Source organism: Somniosus microcephalus, chromosome 14 (genome assembly GCF_052327205.1).
Source record: "Somniosus microcephalus isolate GS21.2 chromosome 14, FLI_Smic_1.0, whole genome shotgun sequence".
Classification (NCBI taxonomy): domain Eukaryota; kingdom Metazoa; phylum Chordata; class Chondrichthyes; order Squaliformes; family Somniosidae; genus Somniosus; species Somniosus microcephalus.
In genome coordinates this window covers 71,440,155-71,457,731 of record NC_141000.1, presented here as the reverse complement: position 1 = coordinate 71,457,731, position 17,577 = coordinate 71,440,155, and the positions used below count along the sequence as shown (strand labels likewise).

The 17,577-nt window shown below is 40.3% G+C and overlaps 1 protein-coding gene across 3 annotated transcripts in view; it reads left to right on the top strand.

Moving 5' to 3' along the window:
• The window catches only part of med14 (mediator complex subunit 14), a 68,828-nt gene that overhangs the window by 16,716 nt on the left and 34,535 nt on the right, over positions 1–17,577 (top strand). For all 3 annotated transcript variants that reach the window (XM_086006652.1, XM_086006653.1, XM_086006651.1), the window contains exons 7-15: positions 41–148; positions 2,359–2,491; positions 5,617–5,767; positions 6,626–6,737; positions 7,247–7,372; positions 8,454–8,532; positions 10,480–10,639; positions 11,070–11,270; positions 15,772–15,906. In XM_086006652.1, the coding sequence (XP_085862778.1) occupies positions 41–148; positions 2,359–2,491; positions 5,617–5,767; positions 6,626–6,737; positions 7,247–7,372; positions 8,454–8,532; positions 10,480–10,639; positions 11,070–11,270; positions 15,772–15,906 (1,205 nt within the window). The remainder of the gene's footprint in view (positions 1–40; positions 149–2,358; positions 2,492–5,616; positions 5,768–6,625; positions 6,738–7,246; positions 7,373–8,453; positions 8,533–10,479; positions 10,640–11,069; positions 11,271–15,771; positions 15,907–17,577) is intronic.

Below are 17,577 nucleotides of genomic sequence, written 5' to 3'. Positions count from 1 at the left end.
TGTTTCTAAAACTGCATTGGTCTTGGTGTTCTTATTTCAGATGGTCGTGCTCTGGTTCATAGTATGCAGATCAACTTCATCCACCGGCTGGTACAGTCCAGACTCTTTGCTGATGAGAAACCTCTGCAAGACATGTACAACTGTTTACGTATCCAAATTCTTAAGGAATAGTATGTTACAAATTTTTTGGTGAAAAATGAGTTGCTGGTCACTGAATATTGTTACTATTGATATAATATGGATTGTCCAAAGTTGATAACCATGAAACCTTTTAAATTTGTATTAAGCAACTACTCATATTACACCATGCGTAGTGAGACAAATCTGTTGAATAATAGTGGCCACAAGTATAAAAAATGGCAACAATCTTGTGTACCAAGAGTAACATACAGACAAGTTTATACCAAGGTAGTTTTTTCAAAAAATGTTGTGTATATTTGCATGACTGTGTCCTTCCTTTCCATATGCATTGACCACTATGTCAGCACTTCATAGTTACTTGTATTTTGTTTTTTTTGGTCTGCATGAGCTTTTCAGCTTCAGTGCTATTGCTCAATTGAGCACAAAAACAGATTAACTTCTAACTTATCCTGCAATGGTACATGACCCTTTCATGTCTCCTTTAGTTATAGTTTATTTGTGTCCTCTTTAGTGCTTTTCTTGATGTATATTAATGACTTGGATGTGGGTGTACAGGGCACAATTTCAAAACTTGGAAGTATAGTGAACAGTGAGGAGGAGAGTGATAGACTTCGGGAAGACATAGACAGGCTGGTGAAATGGGTGGACACATGGCAGATGACATTTAACGCAGAAAAGTGTGAAGTGATACATTTTGGTAGAAAGAATGAGGAGAGGACATATATACTAAATGGTACAACCCTGAAGCGGGTTCACGATCAGAGACCGGGTGGGGGTGTGCACGAATCGTTGAAGGTGGCAGGGCAGGTTGAGGAAGCAGTTAAAAAGGCTTATGGGATCCTGGGCTTCATAAATAGAGGTATAGAGTACAAAAGTGTGGAAATTATGATGAACCTGTATAAAACACGGGTTCAGCCCCACCTGGAGTACTGTGTCCAATTCTGTGCAGGACACTTTAGGAAGGATGTGAAGGCCTTGGAGAAGGTGCAGAAAATATTTACGAGAATGATTCCAGGAATGAGGGACTTCCGTTACGTTGATAGACTGGAGAAGCTGGGGTTGTTCTCCTTGGAGCAGAGAAGATTGAGAGGAGATTTGATAGAGGTGCTCAAAATCATGAGGGGTCTGGACAGAGTAGATAGAGGGAAACTGTTTCCATTGGCAGAAGAGTCGAGAACCAGAGGACACAGATTTAAGGTGATTGGCAAAAGAACCAAAGGCGACGTAAGAAAAAACTTTTTTACGCAGTGAGTGGTTAAGATCTGGAATGCACTGCCTGAAAGGGTGGTGGAGGCAGATTCAATCACTGCTTTCAAAAGGGAGTTGGATAAGTATCTGAAGGAAATAAATTTGCAGAGCTACGGGGAAAGGGCGGGGGAAAGGGCAGCACGGTGGCATAGTGGTTAGCACTGTTGCCTCACCGCACCAGGGACCCGGGTTCGAATCCGGCCTTGGGTGACTGTCTGTGTGGAGTTTGCACATTCTCCCCGTGTTTGCGTGGGTTTCCTCCGGGTGCTCCGGTTTCCTCCCACAGTCCAAAAGATGTGCGTGTTAGGTTGATTGGCTATGATAAAATTGACCCTTAGTGTTAGGGGGATTAAATACGTGGGGTTACGGGGATAGGGTGGGATATGTGTTGGTGTAGGGGTTACGGGGATCGGGTGGGATATGTGTCGGTGCAGGCTCGATGGGCCGAAATGGCCTCTATCTGCACTGTGAGGCTTCTGTGATTCTGTGAATGGGACTAGCTGAAGTGCTCTTAGAGAGCCAGCACGGGCTCGATGGGCCAAATGGCCTTCCTTGCTGTAACCATTCTATGATTCTATAGTAGTTTTGTTTGGTTCAAAATTTGCACATTTCATGTTGTCAACAGCACATCTTGTAAGCTGTAAAACTAATCTTCGAATTCATTTTACTTCATAGATAATAAATAGAAATTTTGTATTTATAAAGCTTGAATTTAAGATACCAATATCTGCAGCTGCCATTTTATGGTGGTCCTAGTTTATCCTCTCCCTTTCTCTCGCTTTGTAAAAACCTGTCCCCCTCGAGTCAATCATCATTATAAGCAAATATGCGTGATTAATGTTTGTACAAGATATAAAATGAAGTTTTTTTTCTTCATATTACTAAATGAGACGGTATTGAGATTTTGCATCAAAAAATTGTTTTCAGTGTTAGCTTTTTCTTTTACCATTCCTTAACCTTTTGTCTCAGACTCATTCTGTTTGTCACTGCAATTGGAAGTTTTACACTCACAGGCGCAGATGCTAATACGTGAACGTTGGGGCGATCTTGTTCAGGTCGAGCGGTATCAACCTGGAAAGTGCCTGACTTTGGTTGTTTGGAAGTGAGTAAATCATAGTTATGTTACAGATGTTGCAAAATAAGGCTTCCAGGAGATGATGGAATGAATTATTCAAATGTGCACAGGGAAACATTGTAATAATTAAGCTTGAAAAATAATTGAATTTTTTACACTGATTTAATTTTAGTCACAGAATTAGATTTGAATAGTTCATAAAATTTTAAAGGATCAATAGAGAGTAGTTAAAATAATGTATTTTTGCTTGTCATTTCTTTTGATAAATTTGAAATTTAACCATTCTAAAAATATCGTTCTTCATGTATTCTTTGGACAAATTGGGTAGTACTGGTTACAGAGTGGAATTGATTGAAGAGTGCATTTCCTCAAACTTAGAGGGTCTAATAAGTTGACCAATGCTTCAGTTGCCTTTACTTTTATTTAAAGAAACTTTGCCTTTAGTTGATCAGCTTTCATGCACTGTTTTGATTTCACTTTCATATATGGTGTAGCTGATACCATTAGCACTTGTACCTCTCTATATCGATTAATCATTAGATAGCTTGTTGCAGGAATATCAGTTTCTCCAGTAGAAGTTTAAGAATGATCATCAGCATCAAGATATTTCATGTATTGTGTGACTATTCAATATTATCAGTATTAACTATCAGCTTGGCTCAGGGTTAGACTCTTACCTCTAAGTCAGAAGGTTATCTGGTCAAGCCCCACTGCAGGGACTTGACCGTATAATCTAGGCCAGAGGTTCACAATTCTTTTTTTTTGCTTAGCTTCAGAGATTCATGCCCCATGCATGCCCTTCTTTATAAGAAACAGTGGAGATGACATTGATCTTCGACAGTAGTGCAAAACGGGCGATAGCGAAATGGCAGCCTGTCTTTAACTGTGCACAATGTTCTTTTCCATTCATAGCAATGGAAAAAAAAATCAGGCGCGTTGCAAAACGGGCTGCTGATTCGCTATCTGGCCCATTTGCGCGACTGACTTAGACCAACTTCCTCCCCCCACCCCATGTATTTTTGCAAAGAACAAGAGGATTTTATTTTCTCAGCTAATGTAACATATTGCTTAAGACAGAAAGTAGCATAACAGCAAAGTACCACTCGCATACAACTGAATGACCATGAACATAAAATAACACTCAGTGTCTTACCTTTATCTCAGTGAGTAGGATGAGCCTGTTTGCTAGGGCTCAATTTGTGGAATATCAGTTTAGTTTTGGAGAGTCTGTCTCTATATTCAAGCTGCTTCTATACTTGTTTTTGATATACCGAAAGTACCACTTCACACAAACACATGTTGAGACAAAGTGGACAAGTATTTCAATGGCTCTTTTGGGTCAATTCAGGGAACTCTTTGAGAGCCAGAATTTATCAAGAGGCATGACTTTAAAATTGTGTCTTAAAACAGTCACCAGCACCGTCGATTAAATTATCTTTTAGGCTTATGGAATCTTGGTCTTTGATACGAAATCTGCTGAAAACCAATTTCAAACGCAGATGAAATTCTGCAATTCATTTGTCCTTCTTTCAGGAAACTGTTTGCTGAATTTTGTGCTGAGACAAATGCTCCAGAATTACATCTTTAACTCTTGGACCACATTATATAGTCCATAAGAACAGAAGACAATGTTGGGAATGTAGTTACGTTGTATTGCAACCCATTGCCTACTCCATAGCAAAGTTCATTGAGCCTGTCAAATATGTTAGCCAGCCAAATAGCCCAATAAAACCTGGAAGTGCTGGTCAAGGAAATGATGGTGAAGTGGTGATTCAGAGTCAAACAAAAACATGTGGCACTCCTCCCTGCGTTTGCAGGTTCTTTCCAAAAAACGATACCATGGGGGCAGCCATCAAACTTCTTCACTTACCTTCATTTACAAAAATCTGTGGTTTATCTTTGAGGGAAGGATGTTTGGTCTCCAAGCATTTTAGTTTGCTTGGTTTCATGCTATCCTGAGCAAGAACCTCAGCACAAACCACACATTGCGGTCGATGATTTTTGTCAGAACCACTAAATATAAATCCCAAGTCCAAGTCGGGAAGATTATATTTCCTATTTTTCTTTTGCCTGGCTTGGCTCTACTTGTTTCTGCCATGTGATCAACATCCTCAACTTTATACTTAAAAAAAAAAAAACACTCCAGTACTTCACAATTATCGAGCACCAAATGTGAGTCACGTCAATTTTATCGCATGCTGGAGCTAGGGGGCGCCGGGTGTTCGGAACACTTCAATTTGAAATTTCAGATCGGTGCAGATATCTATTCAGGCAAGAATCATCTGAACTGATAGCAAACTGATATTGTGAAAATACACTGCTTACCTGGTAGGTCCCTGCAGCTGCCACCAATGCAATCTCACTCCTCCTTCCTGTTTTACTATGGTAGCTTGTCAAGCAAAAGTCTAAATTTTAAAGGAACTGGGAAAATTTGAGGTTAAATTCAAAGTATGCACTGATGCAGCCTCCAATAGGGCGACCTCAGCACTGCACGGGTGTTTGAATTCCTGCTGATTTCTAAGACATTGGACTAATCAGAGCTGCTTCTGCCGCATCATAACCAATTACTGTAAACTTTTCTTTTTAATATAAACTTAAATTTGCTCAGTTTCTTTACAATTTAAAGAAATGCAGGCTTTTGATGCACCTCCTCTGGCTATATGAGGTTGCATCGATGGCTTTCATTCTTGGCCAGCCTGTCCTCCTCACGCCCTCCCCAGTTTGGGAACCGCTGATCTAAGCTGACGCTTTAGTGCATTGCTGAGGAAGGGTTACACTGTTGGAGGTGGCATCTTTCCAATGAGATGTTCAACCGAGGCCCTGGCCCTACCTCAACCAACACGACCCAATAATATTCACTTCTCTCATTGTTGTTTTTGGGAGCTTGGTGTGCATGTTTGCCTTCATAACAGTGGCTATACTTAAAAATAGCTCATTGGCTTTGAGATGTCCCGAGGTCGTGAAAGGCACTAAATAAATGCAATTATTTTGCTTTATCAAGATCATATTTTGATGGCAGTTTTGTTATAGAGGCTAGATATCTATCATCTAATTTTGGGATCTGAAGGTAATAGCCGCTAACTTCCTGTATAGGGTGATTCATAAAGAAAGTAATAGCTTTATATTACTCACTGGTTTTGTTTTGTTTATAGCCAACAGGTCTTGGGAAGAAAGACTGGCAGTGCTTCTGTTCACAAGGTCATGATAAAGATTGATGAGAGTGACTGCTCAAAACCCTTACAAATATCTCATGATCCACCATTACCAGCTGGTGATTCTAAATTAATAGAACGCGCTATGAAGGTAAAATAATGTTAATTTACAAGCCTATGAATTCCTGTGATTTCACTACCATCAGTTACAGTTAGAAACAAAATGATATAATTTCACTTGTTAGTCTGGGTCTTCTAGTGCTCCACTACATATTGTAAATGTGTCTTTAATTTGCTTTGGTGTTGTACATAAGTGAGTATTTTGTACTTTCTTTGCACCATAAACTAATGCGAATTTATTCACTATGATAATTATATCCTTGAAGCAAAATTGTATTTAACCACTGGATCAGTGTCATTTAAACGTAGAATATTGTGATATTATTTGCTTTATTATTAATGTAGTGTGTAAAAACTCTACAAGCTTATTTCTTCTTGCATTTTACTTCACGTTCATGTTTTAATGGATCGGGGGGAGGTTGTGCGGAGGGGTTTTGAATATTCTTGGCGTCCAGGGCCCCAAGAATTTTCGATCCGGCTCCGGAGTTGATCATGCATTGTCCTTTATTATGCAGTTGCAGCTTATGGATATGATTATTTTTTGATACGGGACAAGATGACCCTCTTGCTGCTCCTGCAAATGTCTTAGTGGCCAGTTGAAGTGCTGTTGGTAGGGGCTTTGGAGAGGCCTCTTGACATGGAAATGCTGCTTTATCCAAAATGATCTTAATGGGTTGGGGAACAATGCAAAACATAAGTAATTTTTTAAAAAAGTAACACATTTGAAGGAAAGATTAATTCTATTTTCAGTTACTTGTATGAGGAACAGTTGCTCCTGGATCATTTGTAGTTATATTGACATTAAATAGATTTAGACAAGTGAATTGGTATACAGGAAGTAGTATTGTGTTGATGTTACTCTTGTCAATTAATGCTCCCTGTTCCTCAGGTTGACCACCTTTCTGTAGAGAAGCTTTTGATTGACAGTGTCCATGCACGTTCCCATCAGAAGCTGCAGGAGCTGAAAGCCATTCTCAAGAGCTACAACCCCAACGATAACTGTATGTTGAGCAATGTGATTTTGGGGGAAAAAAAATCTTTATCTAATTATTATTTCACTAGCATGACCTTTTTATAGATTTGAATGAACAAAATGTTTGTTTTTCTGCATGGCTTATTGCCTTTTACAGATCTCTGCTGTATTCTGTGAATTTATTGCATGTGAAAGGGATAGAATTCGATGAATGCTTGCAAAATTATATGAGAAGTAGTTTTGATAACTGGATTTCAGTCCATTGTGGATCGATGGATGAGAATATCCTCTCTTTTCTGTTCATGATTACAAAGTAAAAACATACTGGAGTAGAAGCTTAATAATTTGCGAATAGTTGGCTGACTTACTGGAATAAGCAGGGGGGGAAATCAAGTTACAAGAAACAAATTCTGCTCTTCAGTGACTTTCTGTGAATATAACTTCTGTAGCCTCTATTTATACCTGCAAATAAATGAACAGGGAAAGAACTAAAAAACCTTCCAAATTGTGATTTTTATTATTTTTCCCCCCTCACAGCCTTTATAGAGACAGCCCTGCCTACGCTGGTTATTCCTATCTTAGAACCTTGTGGTCGATCTGAGTGTCTTCACATTTTTGTGGATCTGCATTCTGGAATGTTCCAACCTATGTTATACGGAATTGGTAAGTGCACAGATCTGTCAAATACTGTGAACCTGAACACAAAAGAAAGTTTATTTTAAAAATCTGAGGTGTTCTTGTTAGGGGGTGGGGTTTAAGCAGCAATAGTGTGAGAAATATTATTTGTAAGCATTTGATTTTTTAAAAATATAACCAATAAAGATTGCATGTAGAGCAAATAATTTTTTGGGGAAACCTGAAGAAATTAGACCAAGTAAACCGAGCTTTCACTTTTTAAAAAATAAGCTTTATAAAGGGCAATTGTACATAACAAGCAAAATGCACTTCGAGATGGATCATAGGAAACTGATGCAATAGCAGGAAGATGTATTCTTAAACGTCTAATTGAAGCATTTCTCACAAAATAAAATAGACATTTAAAGTCTACTGTTAAATTTGGGATTGTATTAAGTATAATATTTTCTAAATAAGAAAACTCCATTTTAGCATCTACCTGCTTATTTGTAAATAAAAGAAAGTTATTTCAATGACACAAAATGTTTAACTGGAGCAAGACTCCGCAACACTATATATTTTGGTCTTTGGTGTATAATTTAATGGAAGATAACTGGTCAGTTATCTCAATATAAGCTGTTCTTTCTCGTCCCCCAATATATGCAGCATGGGGTGGGGGTAGATGAACTTCACATCACTGTTGATTGGCCTGGATGTTGCTCAAGATGTATCGAGTGCACAGCAGTGCCAACCTGTGCTAAGATTTCCTAGCTGAAGACAATTGCCATGAACTGTCAACAGTAATGTCGTCCTATATTCTGTGCAGTGTTGTAAGCTGTAAAGTAAGACATAGAAGTCACATCTTTATTGCAGGGTTTTTAATGATCTGTGTACCAGTGTGATCTAGAGATTTTGCTGTGAAGATGTTGTTGTAGGTACCTGTGATTTCACACCAATAACAGTAATTAAATCAGCAAACGTGATAACTCCGCAGCAAGGTGACATGTATATTACATATATCGTAAATTTCCTTAATTTTGTATCCCCGTTTTCCCTCGTGCTATCCAATGCTGTGCAAATTCTTTGTTTGTTGGTCTTTTAATGTTGTATTGCTATTTCTCTTAATTAGACCAGACTACATTAGACGATATTGAAAAGTCCATCAATGATGAGATGAAGCGAATTATTCCTTGGCTTCAGCAGCTAAAGTAAGTATGAAATGCCAGTTTGTTCCAAGGTAATACAAGAGAGGAAACAAGAATCAAATTACAAAAGAAATAGGAAAGCTACTCCTTTACATTTGTCTTGTGAAATCATAGAATCATATAATGGTTACAGCACAGTAGAAGGCCATTAGGCCCGTCGGGCTCGTGCCAGCTCTCTGCAAGAGCACTTCATCTAGACCCACTCCCCCGCCCTTTCTCCATAACCCTGCAATTATTTTTCCTTCAGGTACTTCTCTAATTCCCTTTTGGAAGCCACGATTGAATCTGCCTCCACCACCCTTTCAGGCAGTGCATTCCAGAACCTAACCACTCACTGCGTAAAACAGTTTTTCCTCATGTCACCTTTGGTTCTTTTGCCAATCGCCTTAAATCTGTGTCCTCTGTCCTCTGGTTCTCGACCCTTCCGCCAATGGGAACAATTTCTCTCTATCTACTCTGCCTAGACTCCTCATGATTTTGAACACCTCTATCAAATCGCCTCTCAACCTTCTCTGCTCTAAGGAGAACAACCCCAGCCTCTCCAGTCTGTCCACTTAACTGAAGTCCCTCATCCCTGGAACCAGTCTTGTAAATATTTTCTGCACCCTCTCTAAAGCCTTCACATCCTGCCTAGAATTGGACACAATATTTCCAGTTGAGTCCGAACCAGTGTTTTTATAAAGGTGGTTCATAACTTCCTTGCTTTTGTACTCTACTCTATGCCTCTATTTATAAAGCCCAGGATCCCGTATGCTTTTTTAACCGCTTTCTCAACTTGTCCGGCCACCTTCAACGATTTGTGCACATATACCCCCAGGTCTCTCTGTTTCTGCACCCATTTAGAATTGTACCCTTTAGTTTAGATTGCCTCTCCTTGTTCATCTTACCAAAATGTATCACTTTGCACTTTTCTGCATTAAGCTTCATCTGCCACGTGTATCCACCCGCCTGCCTCTGTCCTCTTGAAGTCTATCCCTAGCCTCCTCACTGTTCACTATACTTCCAAGTTTTGTGTCATCAGAAAATTTTGAAATTGTGCCCTGTACACCCAAGTCCAAATCATTAATATATTATCAAGAAAAGCAGTGGTCCTAGTATCGACCCCTGGGGAACACCACTGTATACTTTCCTCCAGTCACCACTACTCTCTGTTTCCTGTCACTTAGCCAATTTTGTAATCATGCTGCCACTGTCCCTTTTATTGCAAGGGCTTCAACTTTGCTGGCAAGCCTATTATGTGGTACTTTATCAAAAGCTTTTGGAAGTCCATGTACACCACATCAATCTCATCAACCCTCTCTGTAACCTCATCAAAAAACTCGATCAAGTTAGTTAAACACAATTTGCCTTTAACAAATCCATGCTGGCTTCCCTTAATTAATCCATACTTGTCCAAGTGACTGTTAATTTTGTCCCGGATTATCGTTTCTAAAAGCTTCCCCACCACTGAGGTTAAGCTGATTGGCCTGTAGTTGCTGGGTTTATCCTTGCACCCTTTTTTGAACAAGGGTGTAACATTTGCAATTCTCCCCTCCTGGCACCACCCCCGTATCCAAGGAGGATTGGCAGATTATGGCCAGTACCTCTGCGATTTCCACCTTTACTTCCCTCCGCATCCTAGGATGCATCCCATCCAGTCCTGGTGACCTATCTACTTTAAGTACAGCCAGCCTTTCTAGTACCTCTATCAATTTTTATCCCATCAAATATCTCAACTACCTCCTCTTTCACTGACTTTGGCAGCATCTTCTTCCTTGGTAAAGACAGATGCAAAATACTCATTTAGTACCTCAGCCATGCCCTTGCCTCTGCATAGGTATCCTTTTTGGTCCCTAATTGACCCTACCCCTCCTCTTACTACCCATTTACTATTTATATGCATGTATAACTAAATATGGGCAATATTTGTTCAAATGTAGCCTTAATTTTAAAAAAATATTTCCCCTCCAGGTTTTGGCTTGGACAACAACGATGCAAACAGTCTATGAAGCACCTTCCCACAGTCTGCAGTGAGACGTTACATCTTTCAAACTTCTCCTCTCATCCAGTTGGAAACCTCTCAAAACACAAACTATTCATCAAGCTAACACGCCTTCCCCAGTATTATATTGTAAGTTTATTTCATTGATAAAGCATTCTTTGGTTGCAGCTAAACATTATTTAAGAAATACATTTATAGACCTGGAATGTTTATCAGTAAGAGATCAGTTATGTTATTTATAAAAGAATTTGTTTATTGCAAGTAAGTCTGCTTCCTTCACTCCTCCCTTCCAAATCATCCTAGGTTACACACCATTCCCAAGCCAAGAGAGCAAGAAGCTGGCATATGTCCAGGCCTCTACTATTGCTACTCTGAACTGCCTGCTTGGAAGTGTATAAGAACAGTTGATGTACTCTTCCCTCTCCCAACCCAGCCTGTTCTGACTTCAGTAAATATGTATTTCTAACTTAAATCAAATGAAATGCTGCTGTAATGGGATAGTTCTGCAGTTCTTATTGGACATCAAGTGATGTTAACATCTTTTGTTTTGTTCTTTCAGGTTGTGGAAATGTTAGAGAGACCAGGTTTTCCCATAGAACTACAGTATAAATACCATTTCCTCTCTGTAAGTCAGGGGCTGACTGATCCAGACGATTGTCCTCCCACTGCATTGCTTTTGCAACAGTTCAAACCAAACATTGAGGAACTAGTACTGGATGCAAAAACTGGGAAGCAGGCCAAGGCTGGAGACAAGCACAAGGTTTGGATCTTGTATTAAAATGAAGGCCATGGCCTTTGACCATAAAAGTTACAAAAGGAATATTAGATGCAATTAATTTTCCTAACACTTTTTTGTAACGATTTATAGCGTGCCATTGTGATTTCCTCTGAGTAATCAGATGAGAAAAATATCTTGCTCCTTATTTTATTTAAAATTTTTGTGCTTATGAAAGGATAATACGTATGGTGAATAGAATGTTATTCACTTTTACTTAAGATAAATATTGGAATGACTCGGGTATATGATTTAAGTTGCAAATGCTTTGCAGTCACGTTTTGAAAGCTGCACTGTAGAATATTATGTGATGTACAGTGCAGACTTGAGTGTTTCAACTCTTAAAGTATGAGATAAATAAGTTTTAAAGCACAAGGCCAATTTTAAGCAACTTTGATATGTTACAATGAGTCTGCTAGAAACAGAATGGCATCTAATATTTTTACCAAGGCAAATTTAGAGCCAGCTGTCTGTTGGGAATATCTGGCTGTTGAAGTGCTGAAGATGATTCATGTATGATTCTGGTGGGCTGCAAATAGGACTGTAAACTTTATATATTCTGCTTAGTTTATGGAGCCAAGTTAATAGGAATTGGTGCTTGAGGGTGGAGTGATGGAAAAGAAAACAACTTTTATATATAATAGTGCTATATCAGTTTCTCAGGATGTTCCAAAGCACTTTTCATGCAATTAATTATTTTCAGGTGCAGTCACTGTTGCTATATTGGTGAATATGGCAGCCAATTTGGGCACAGCAAGTTATAATAAACAGCAATAGGATCAATAACCAGTTAACTTTTTTTGATATTAGTTAAAGGAAGAACTTTGGACAGGACAGTAGGAGAACTCCCTGCTCCTCTTCGGAAAAAGCCATGGGGTCGATAGTATCCACTTAAGCAGGGTTAAAGTCTCATTGAAATGCAAGTGCACCTGACATTGCAGCACTCCCTCAGTATGGCACTGAAGTATCAATGTAGATTATATGCTGACATTTTGGAATGGGCCTTGAACCCACAAAAGTCTCAGATGTGAGAGTGCTACCAATTGAGCCAAGCTAGAGGAAGATCATAACTATAAAACCACAAGCTAGAAACCGAGGTTAAAGTAGTAGAATGGAAGAGCAATATGGTCAGAAGAAAAAATCGATAATATGATGAACGCGGACAGAAGGAATAATATAAAGCCTAGAATTTCTAATGAGGGGTGAAGAGGTGCATCTGCAGCGATACTGCCACTAAACAGAAGGGGCTGGTAAGTAGATCAGCCCCGAGGACCTATATTACTCAGCAAAAATAGGTGGGCGGGGGTACACACAAAACACGATTTTTGATGCCCCAGATTACTATAATGGACTTGCCTGATGGTGAAAGAGAGGGAGGGGGTTGTGACTAACTGACTAACTCTTTCAAAGAGCTGGTACAGGCATGATGGCTGAATGGCCTCCTGTGCTGTGGGTTCTAAGATGTCTGTCGGTCTGTGGTCTCCTTCACTGAGAAATGCACTGCTACAGTGCCACCCTGTGGTGAATGTTGAGTGCTGCAGTTAAAATTGACATCCGTGAGCTTGAGTTCAGTTGATTGACAGTCATGTAATGTTTTATGTCGTCTTGTTCCGCTCACTGCTACCTACAGTTGCAGTGCCATTAGAGTGTTGAAATACTCCGTTTTTTATGTATAATAGATACATCTTTTAACTTTGGGACCTGCCTAAATCGTATCCGTGCTTCTGAGGGAGCAGGTTTTCGCCTGCCCAAGATCAATACCCCTTTGGCCAGCCCTTACGTACCACATTAGTAGAAATCCCTTTCTCTTTCTCCTCCCTCTTACCTCTAAAGGCGCATAAGGAACTGAGTGGTTTCAGGGGAAGAAATCAGAAATCTCGCTGTTCCGCGCAATGGTGCTACATTTTAGTGTGCAATCTGTACTGCAACATATAGTAGTGCGATACCTGATCCCTGTTTGATGGCTGGTAAAGTGGAGGTGCTGCTGTATGAGATTGATATTCCAGGGTACTCTATCCAGAGGACATCAGTGGACTATGCATCTTAGGAGATGGCAGCCAGGCTCAAGTCTAAACAGTACTTGCAAGACCTGAAAACAGAGCAAGACATTACTCTAAGGAATGTGGCATGATAAGACTAACAAATGGTATTGTTTATCGGGTCAGTGGCCCAGCACTGCACCATGAAGTGTTGCCTGTCAACTTGTTACACATTTACTGCTCCCCCATGGCAAGGTATCACACAGCCTCCGACCCTTTGATTATCTCATGTATACCCATACTTCATGGTATACATTGAAATTCAGTTGGCTGATGCTTCCTTTCTACACTGAAGGAGACACGTGCTGTCTCTTCTAAACAAAGCCTGTGTCATTTGCTTTCTGCATCTATGGCGTCCAACTGACTTGTGTGGCCGATGTCACCTGACTTGGAAGGATAAGATAGTTTAAATGTTTAATGCAGTAGTGTCACTCCCACAGGAAGAGCTGCTCCTGTATTGGAAATTGTTTGCAGGTTTGAAGTAATCTGACAGCTTTGTGAACATGGGCTTTCGGACTCCCCAAAAGAGCGTGAAATTCTTTGGGATTCTCATGAAAAAGGAGGGCGCCGATAATACAATGCTATATGGAACCATTCATGGGACCTCTTTGGGGCAATATGGCCATTCCACGCTTGCTAGAGAAGTGAATGTACCAAAGACTGGGTTCCTCTCGCAAGCCTTGGAAGGGGTGCAAATATGGGCTTGGGGTAAATTAATGTCTGAAGTGTAAGCGCACCTACCTTTCTTGCCCCCTCCTGAAGTGAGGATCGCCCTCCAAATTATGGATTGTCATTGGAACCCTAAAAGGAATTCCCATCTTGTGCATTTTGCTTGCTGCAAGTGAAATTGCAGTGGCAGCAAGGCTGTTGCAGGAGAAGTGGTAAATAAAATTCTTGAATTCAAAAACTCGTATACAACAACAGGAACTAAAGCACCAATGAAAATGCTGATAAGACTACAATAACCTAAAAATGATCAAACTTTCCAAACAAAACTGCTAACTCCAACACGTCTTGAAATCAGCAGTTAATCAGTAGCTAGCCAAAGAGTTATGTGCCTGTTTTATATGGGTGATCTGAACTCCAGAAAGGAGGCATTGTAGAACTTGGGATATTGAATTTTGTTGAGGGCACCAAATTCATTGCTATTGAACAACAACTTTGTGTGTGCGTGTGTGTATACACCAATGGTGGAGCGAAGTGAGGGGAGATGTACAAAAGGTCAGTCTGAGGAACATAGAGTTTGTAGGAGGTTGTAGGGATTTAGAAGATTATAGAGATAGGGAGGGGGCAAGGCCATGAAGGGATGAACATGAGGATGAAAATTTAAAATGGAGGCATTGAGGGACTGGGAACCATTGTAGGTCATCATTACAGGGGTGATTGATGAGTGGGACTTGATGCAGAATAGGATACGGGCAGCAGAGATTTGGATAAGCTGACGTTTTTGGAAGGGTGACCGGCCAGGAGACCGTGGAATAGTTGAGCCTGGAGGTGAGAAAGGCATGGATGAGTTCTTCAGTGGCAGATAGGCTGAGGTAGGCGCAGAGACGGGTGACATTAAGGAGGTGGAAATAGGCGGTCTTCGTGACTGAGAATACATGGAGTTGGAAGCTTGGCTAGAAGTTGACTTGGACGGCGAGATTGCGAACAGCCGGAGTCGGTGACCGGGGAGGGGGCCTAATCACGGACTTTTTTTTCTCACTGCCTCTTTTTCCCCTGGCTCTCTTGATCCGTGACAGCTCCCAGTTCTGGCGAAAGGTCATCGACCTGAAACGTTAACCCTACCTTCCTCTCCCCATAGCTGCTGCCTAACCTGCTGAGTGTTTCCAGCATTTTCTATTTTAATTTAATATTTCCTGCATCTGCAGTTTTTTGCATTTGGTTATCTTTTCTCTCTAAGATGATTCTTGAATAGTAGATAGCAAGGTTGCGGGGGTGACTATGAATATGGGTAGGAGATTTAATATGTAAGAAGAAATTTAGGCAGGCCGGGAAGGCAATGAATTCCGAGGGCATGGGAAGCTAGGATGAAGATTGAAATCACTGGGGATGAATCACTCAATGCTGAGGGAGGAATAGAGGGAGGGTATCTTGGTGAAAAACTTGGGGCGGAGCTTGGGGGTCAGTGGATGAGTATTTTAAATGAGTGGGATGGAACAAGGTGAGGTGGAACACGGTGAGGTGCTCAAGAAGGAGACAGTACCTCCACCTCGGCAAACACTAATGCATTTCACAAAGCAAGGCTCAGGGGGAAGAGACCAGGGTGTGTCTTGGTGGAATGGCCCTTAGTGCCTTCACAGCCGATTCTATGATGCGTGCTCAAGACCTGTGATGCTCCATGCTGTAAGCCAGTGCTTTGTAAAATTTGCCTTTAGAAGAAACTTTGACCTGCTAAGGTTTTCTTTCAAACCCTCTAATAATTGACAAATGTGTTTAAATTGTAGTTGTCTGCTGATCAAGGACCTACAGAATCTAAGAAACCCAAGAGAACTGGGGAAATGTGTGCCTTTAATAAGGTCCTAGCACACTTAGTAGCTATGTGTGACACAAACATGCCATTTATTGGACTTCGTTGTGAGGTAAGAAGTTTTGGAATTTTTTTTGAATGTCACAAATCTCTTGAATAGCACATCATTCAGTCTTTATTGGAAACATGTACGTTATGATATTCCTTGCCTGTCCCTGTTTCTCAGTGAGTCAAATCTCCATTATATTGGTCTTATACTGCAGAAAAAGTGGTAAATGGCCACCAAGGAATAGATTTGACCAACTTCAGTGGTTTTGCAAGGTACCTCACTATTACTGCTTGTCACATTTTGTGGGTTTTTTATCACCATTTTTCCACCGAAAGGAGTTCGGTGGGAGGGAAAGTTAATTTTTAAGGGTTTTTTAACAGCAATGTGTTTTCTCATCTGGACAATAGAAAGAACTTGCATTTATATCGTGTTTTTCATGATGTCACGATGTCCCAAAGCGCTTCACAGCCAGTCAAATTTTGAAGATTTGCTACAATTGTAATGTAGGGAAATGCCAGTTTACGCAAATTAAGGTCCCACAAACAGCAATGAGATAAATGTTAGATGACACCAAGAAAGGCAGTTGAATGTTTTTTTGGCAACCGGATGCTGGACAGGCAGGCTTACGGGAGCAACTGAATGCGAGAAGGTATCTATGGCAGACTCAAATTTGTAACACTGTTCGTTAAAGTTTGAAAGTTGTTATAATGTGGTATATAGTGACGGGGAGTTCTTGATCTCAGCTGTCAAAGTGGATACCAGATGCATCCCCTATGCAGCATCAAGAGATTTGACAGCAGATTGACCTGGTCTGTGGACCAGGACTTGTCAGCTTTTTTCTTTTGTCTAAGACAGAGTTCCACTCTTTCATAGCTTTACATTTAGCAGTTTTAGGTGATGCTTGTCCAAATCTATTGCCAATTAACTTGATCTTGAGCCATTTTAGATGCTCTGAGAATTGCTGGGCCATCTTACATGAGCTATATTTTTAGATTGTTATGATGATGCATCAGCAACTCTTATTGCCTGGAATATCCTTTTAATGCTTTTAAAGGTGAGCTTTTATTTGCCTTTATGGATATTCATATTTTATTTTAATAGACCCCAGTAAGCCGACATTGACAAAGGTGCAATTATTAACAAGTGGCTGGTTTTAAAACCAGAATCAGAATTCTGCAGAGTGATAAAGGCATGATATCAGTAAAGTAATGGACTCAAATGGCAGAAGTCAATAACAACTTTATTTTGGCTCACTTGTTAAGGACAGCAAATAACTGAGCTGTGCAGACCAAAACATTCTAGATTCAGTTCTCTGCCTGTGCTGAGTTAGCTGATCTGAGCTGGGGTAGCAGAAGAGTGCTACAATTTGCCTGTGTTCTTCGTCCAAGGAGGACCCTCCCACTGACTGCGAAGCAGAAACTCTTGCTGGAAAATGCGCCTGTGTGTATATCAGGTGAAGTATGGATTGGGCTCATCTGTGACATCCCTAAAGCCAAGTAACCTGTTAATACTTGCTGTCTAGGCTCAAACATCAAGAATAGCTACTTTGCATGAAGTGCCGGAGGGTGCCTATGGAACTACCCAAGCAGAAGTAAATAGCTTCAGCAGATGAGAAAAGGAGAAAATTTAGAAGTGAAATCTGCTGAACCTATTAGCAGAGGTTTTCATTTGTATTCCATATTAGTGTTTACTGGAGTCATACATAGAAATTACAACATGGAAACAGACCTTTTG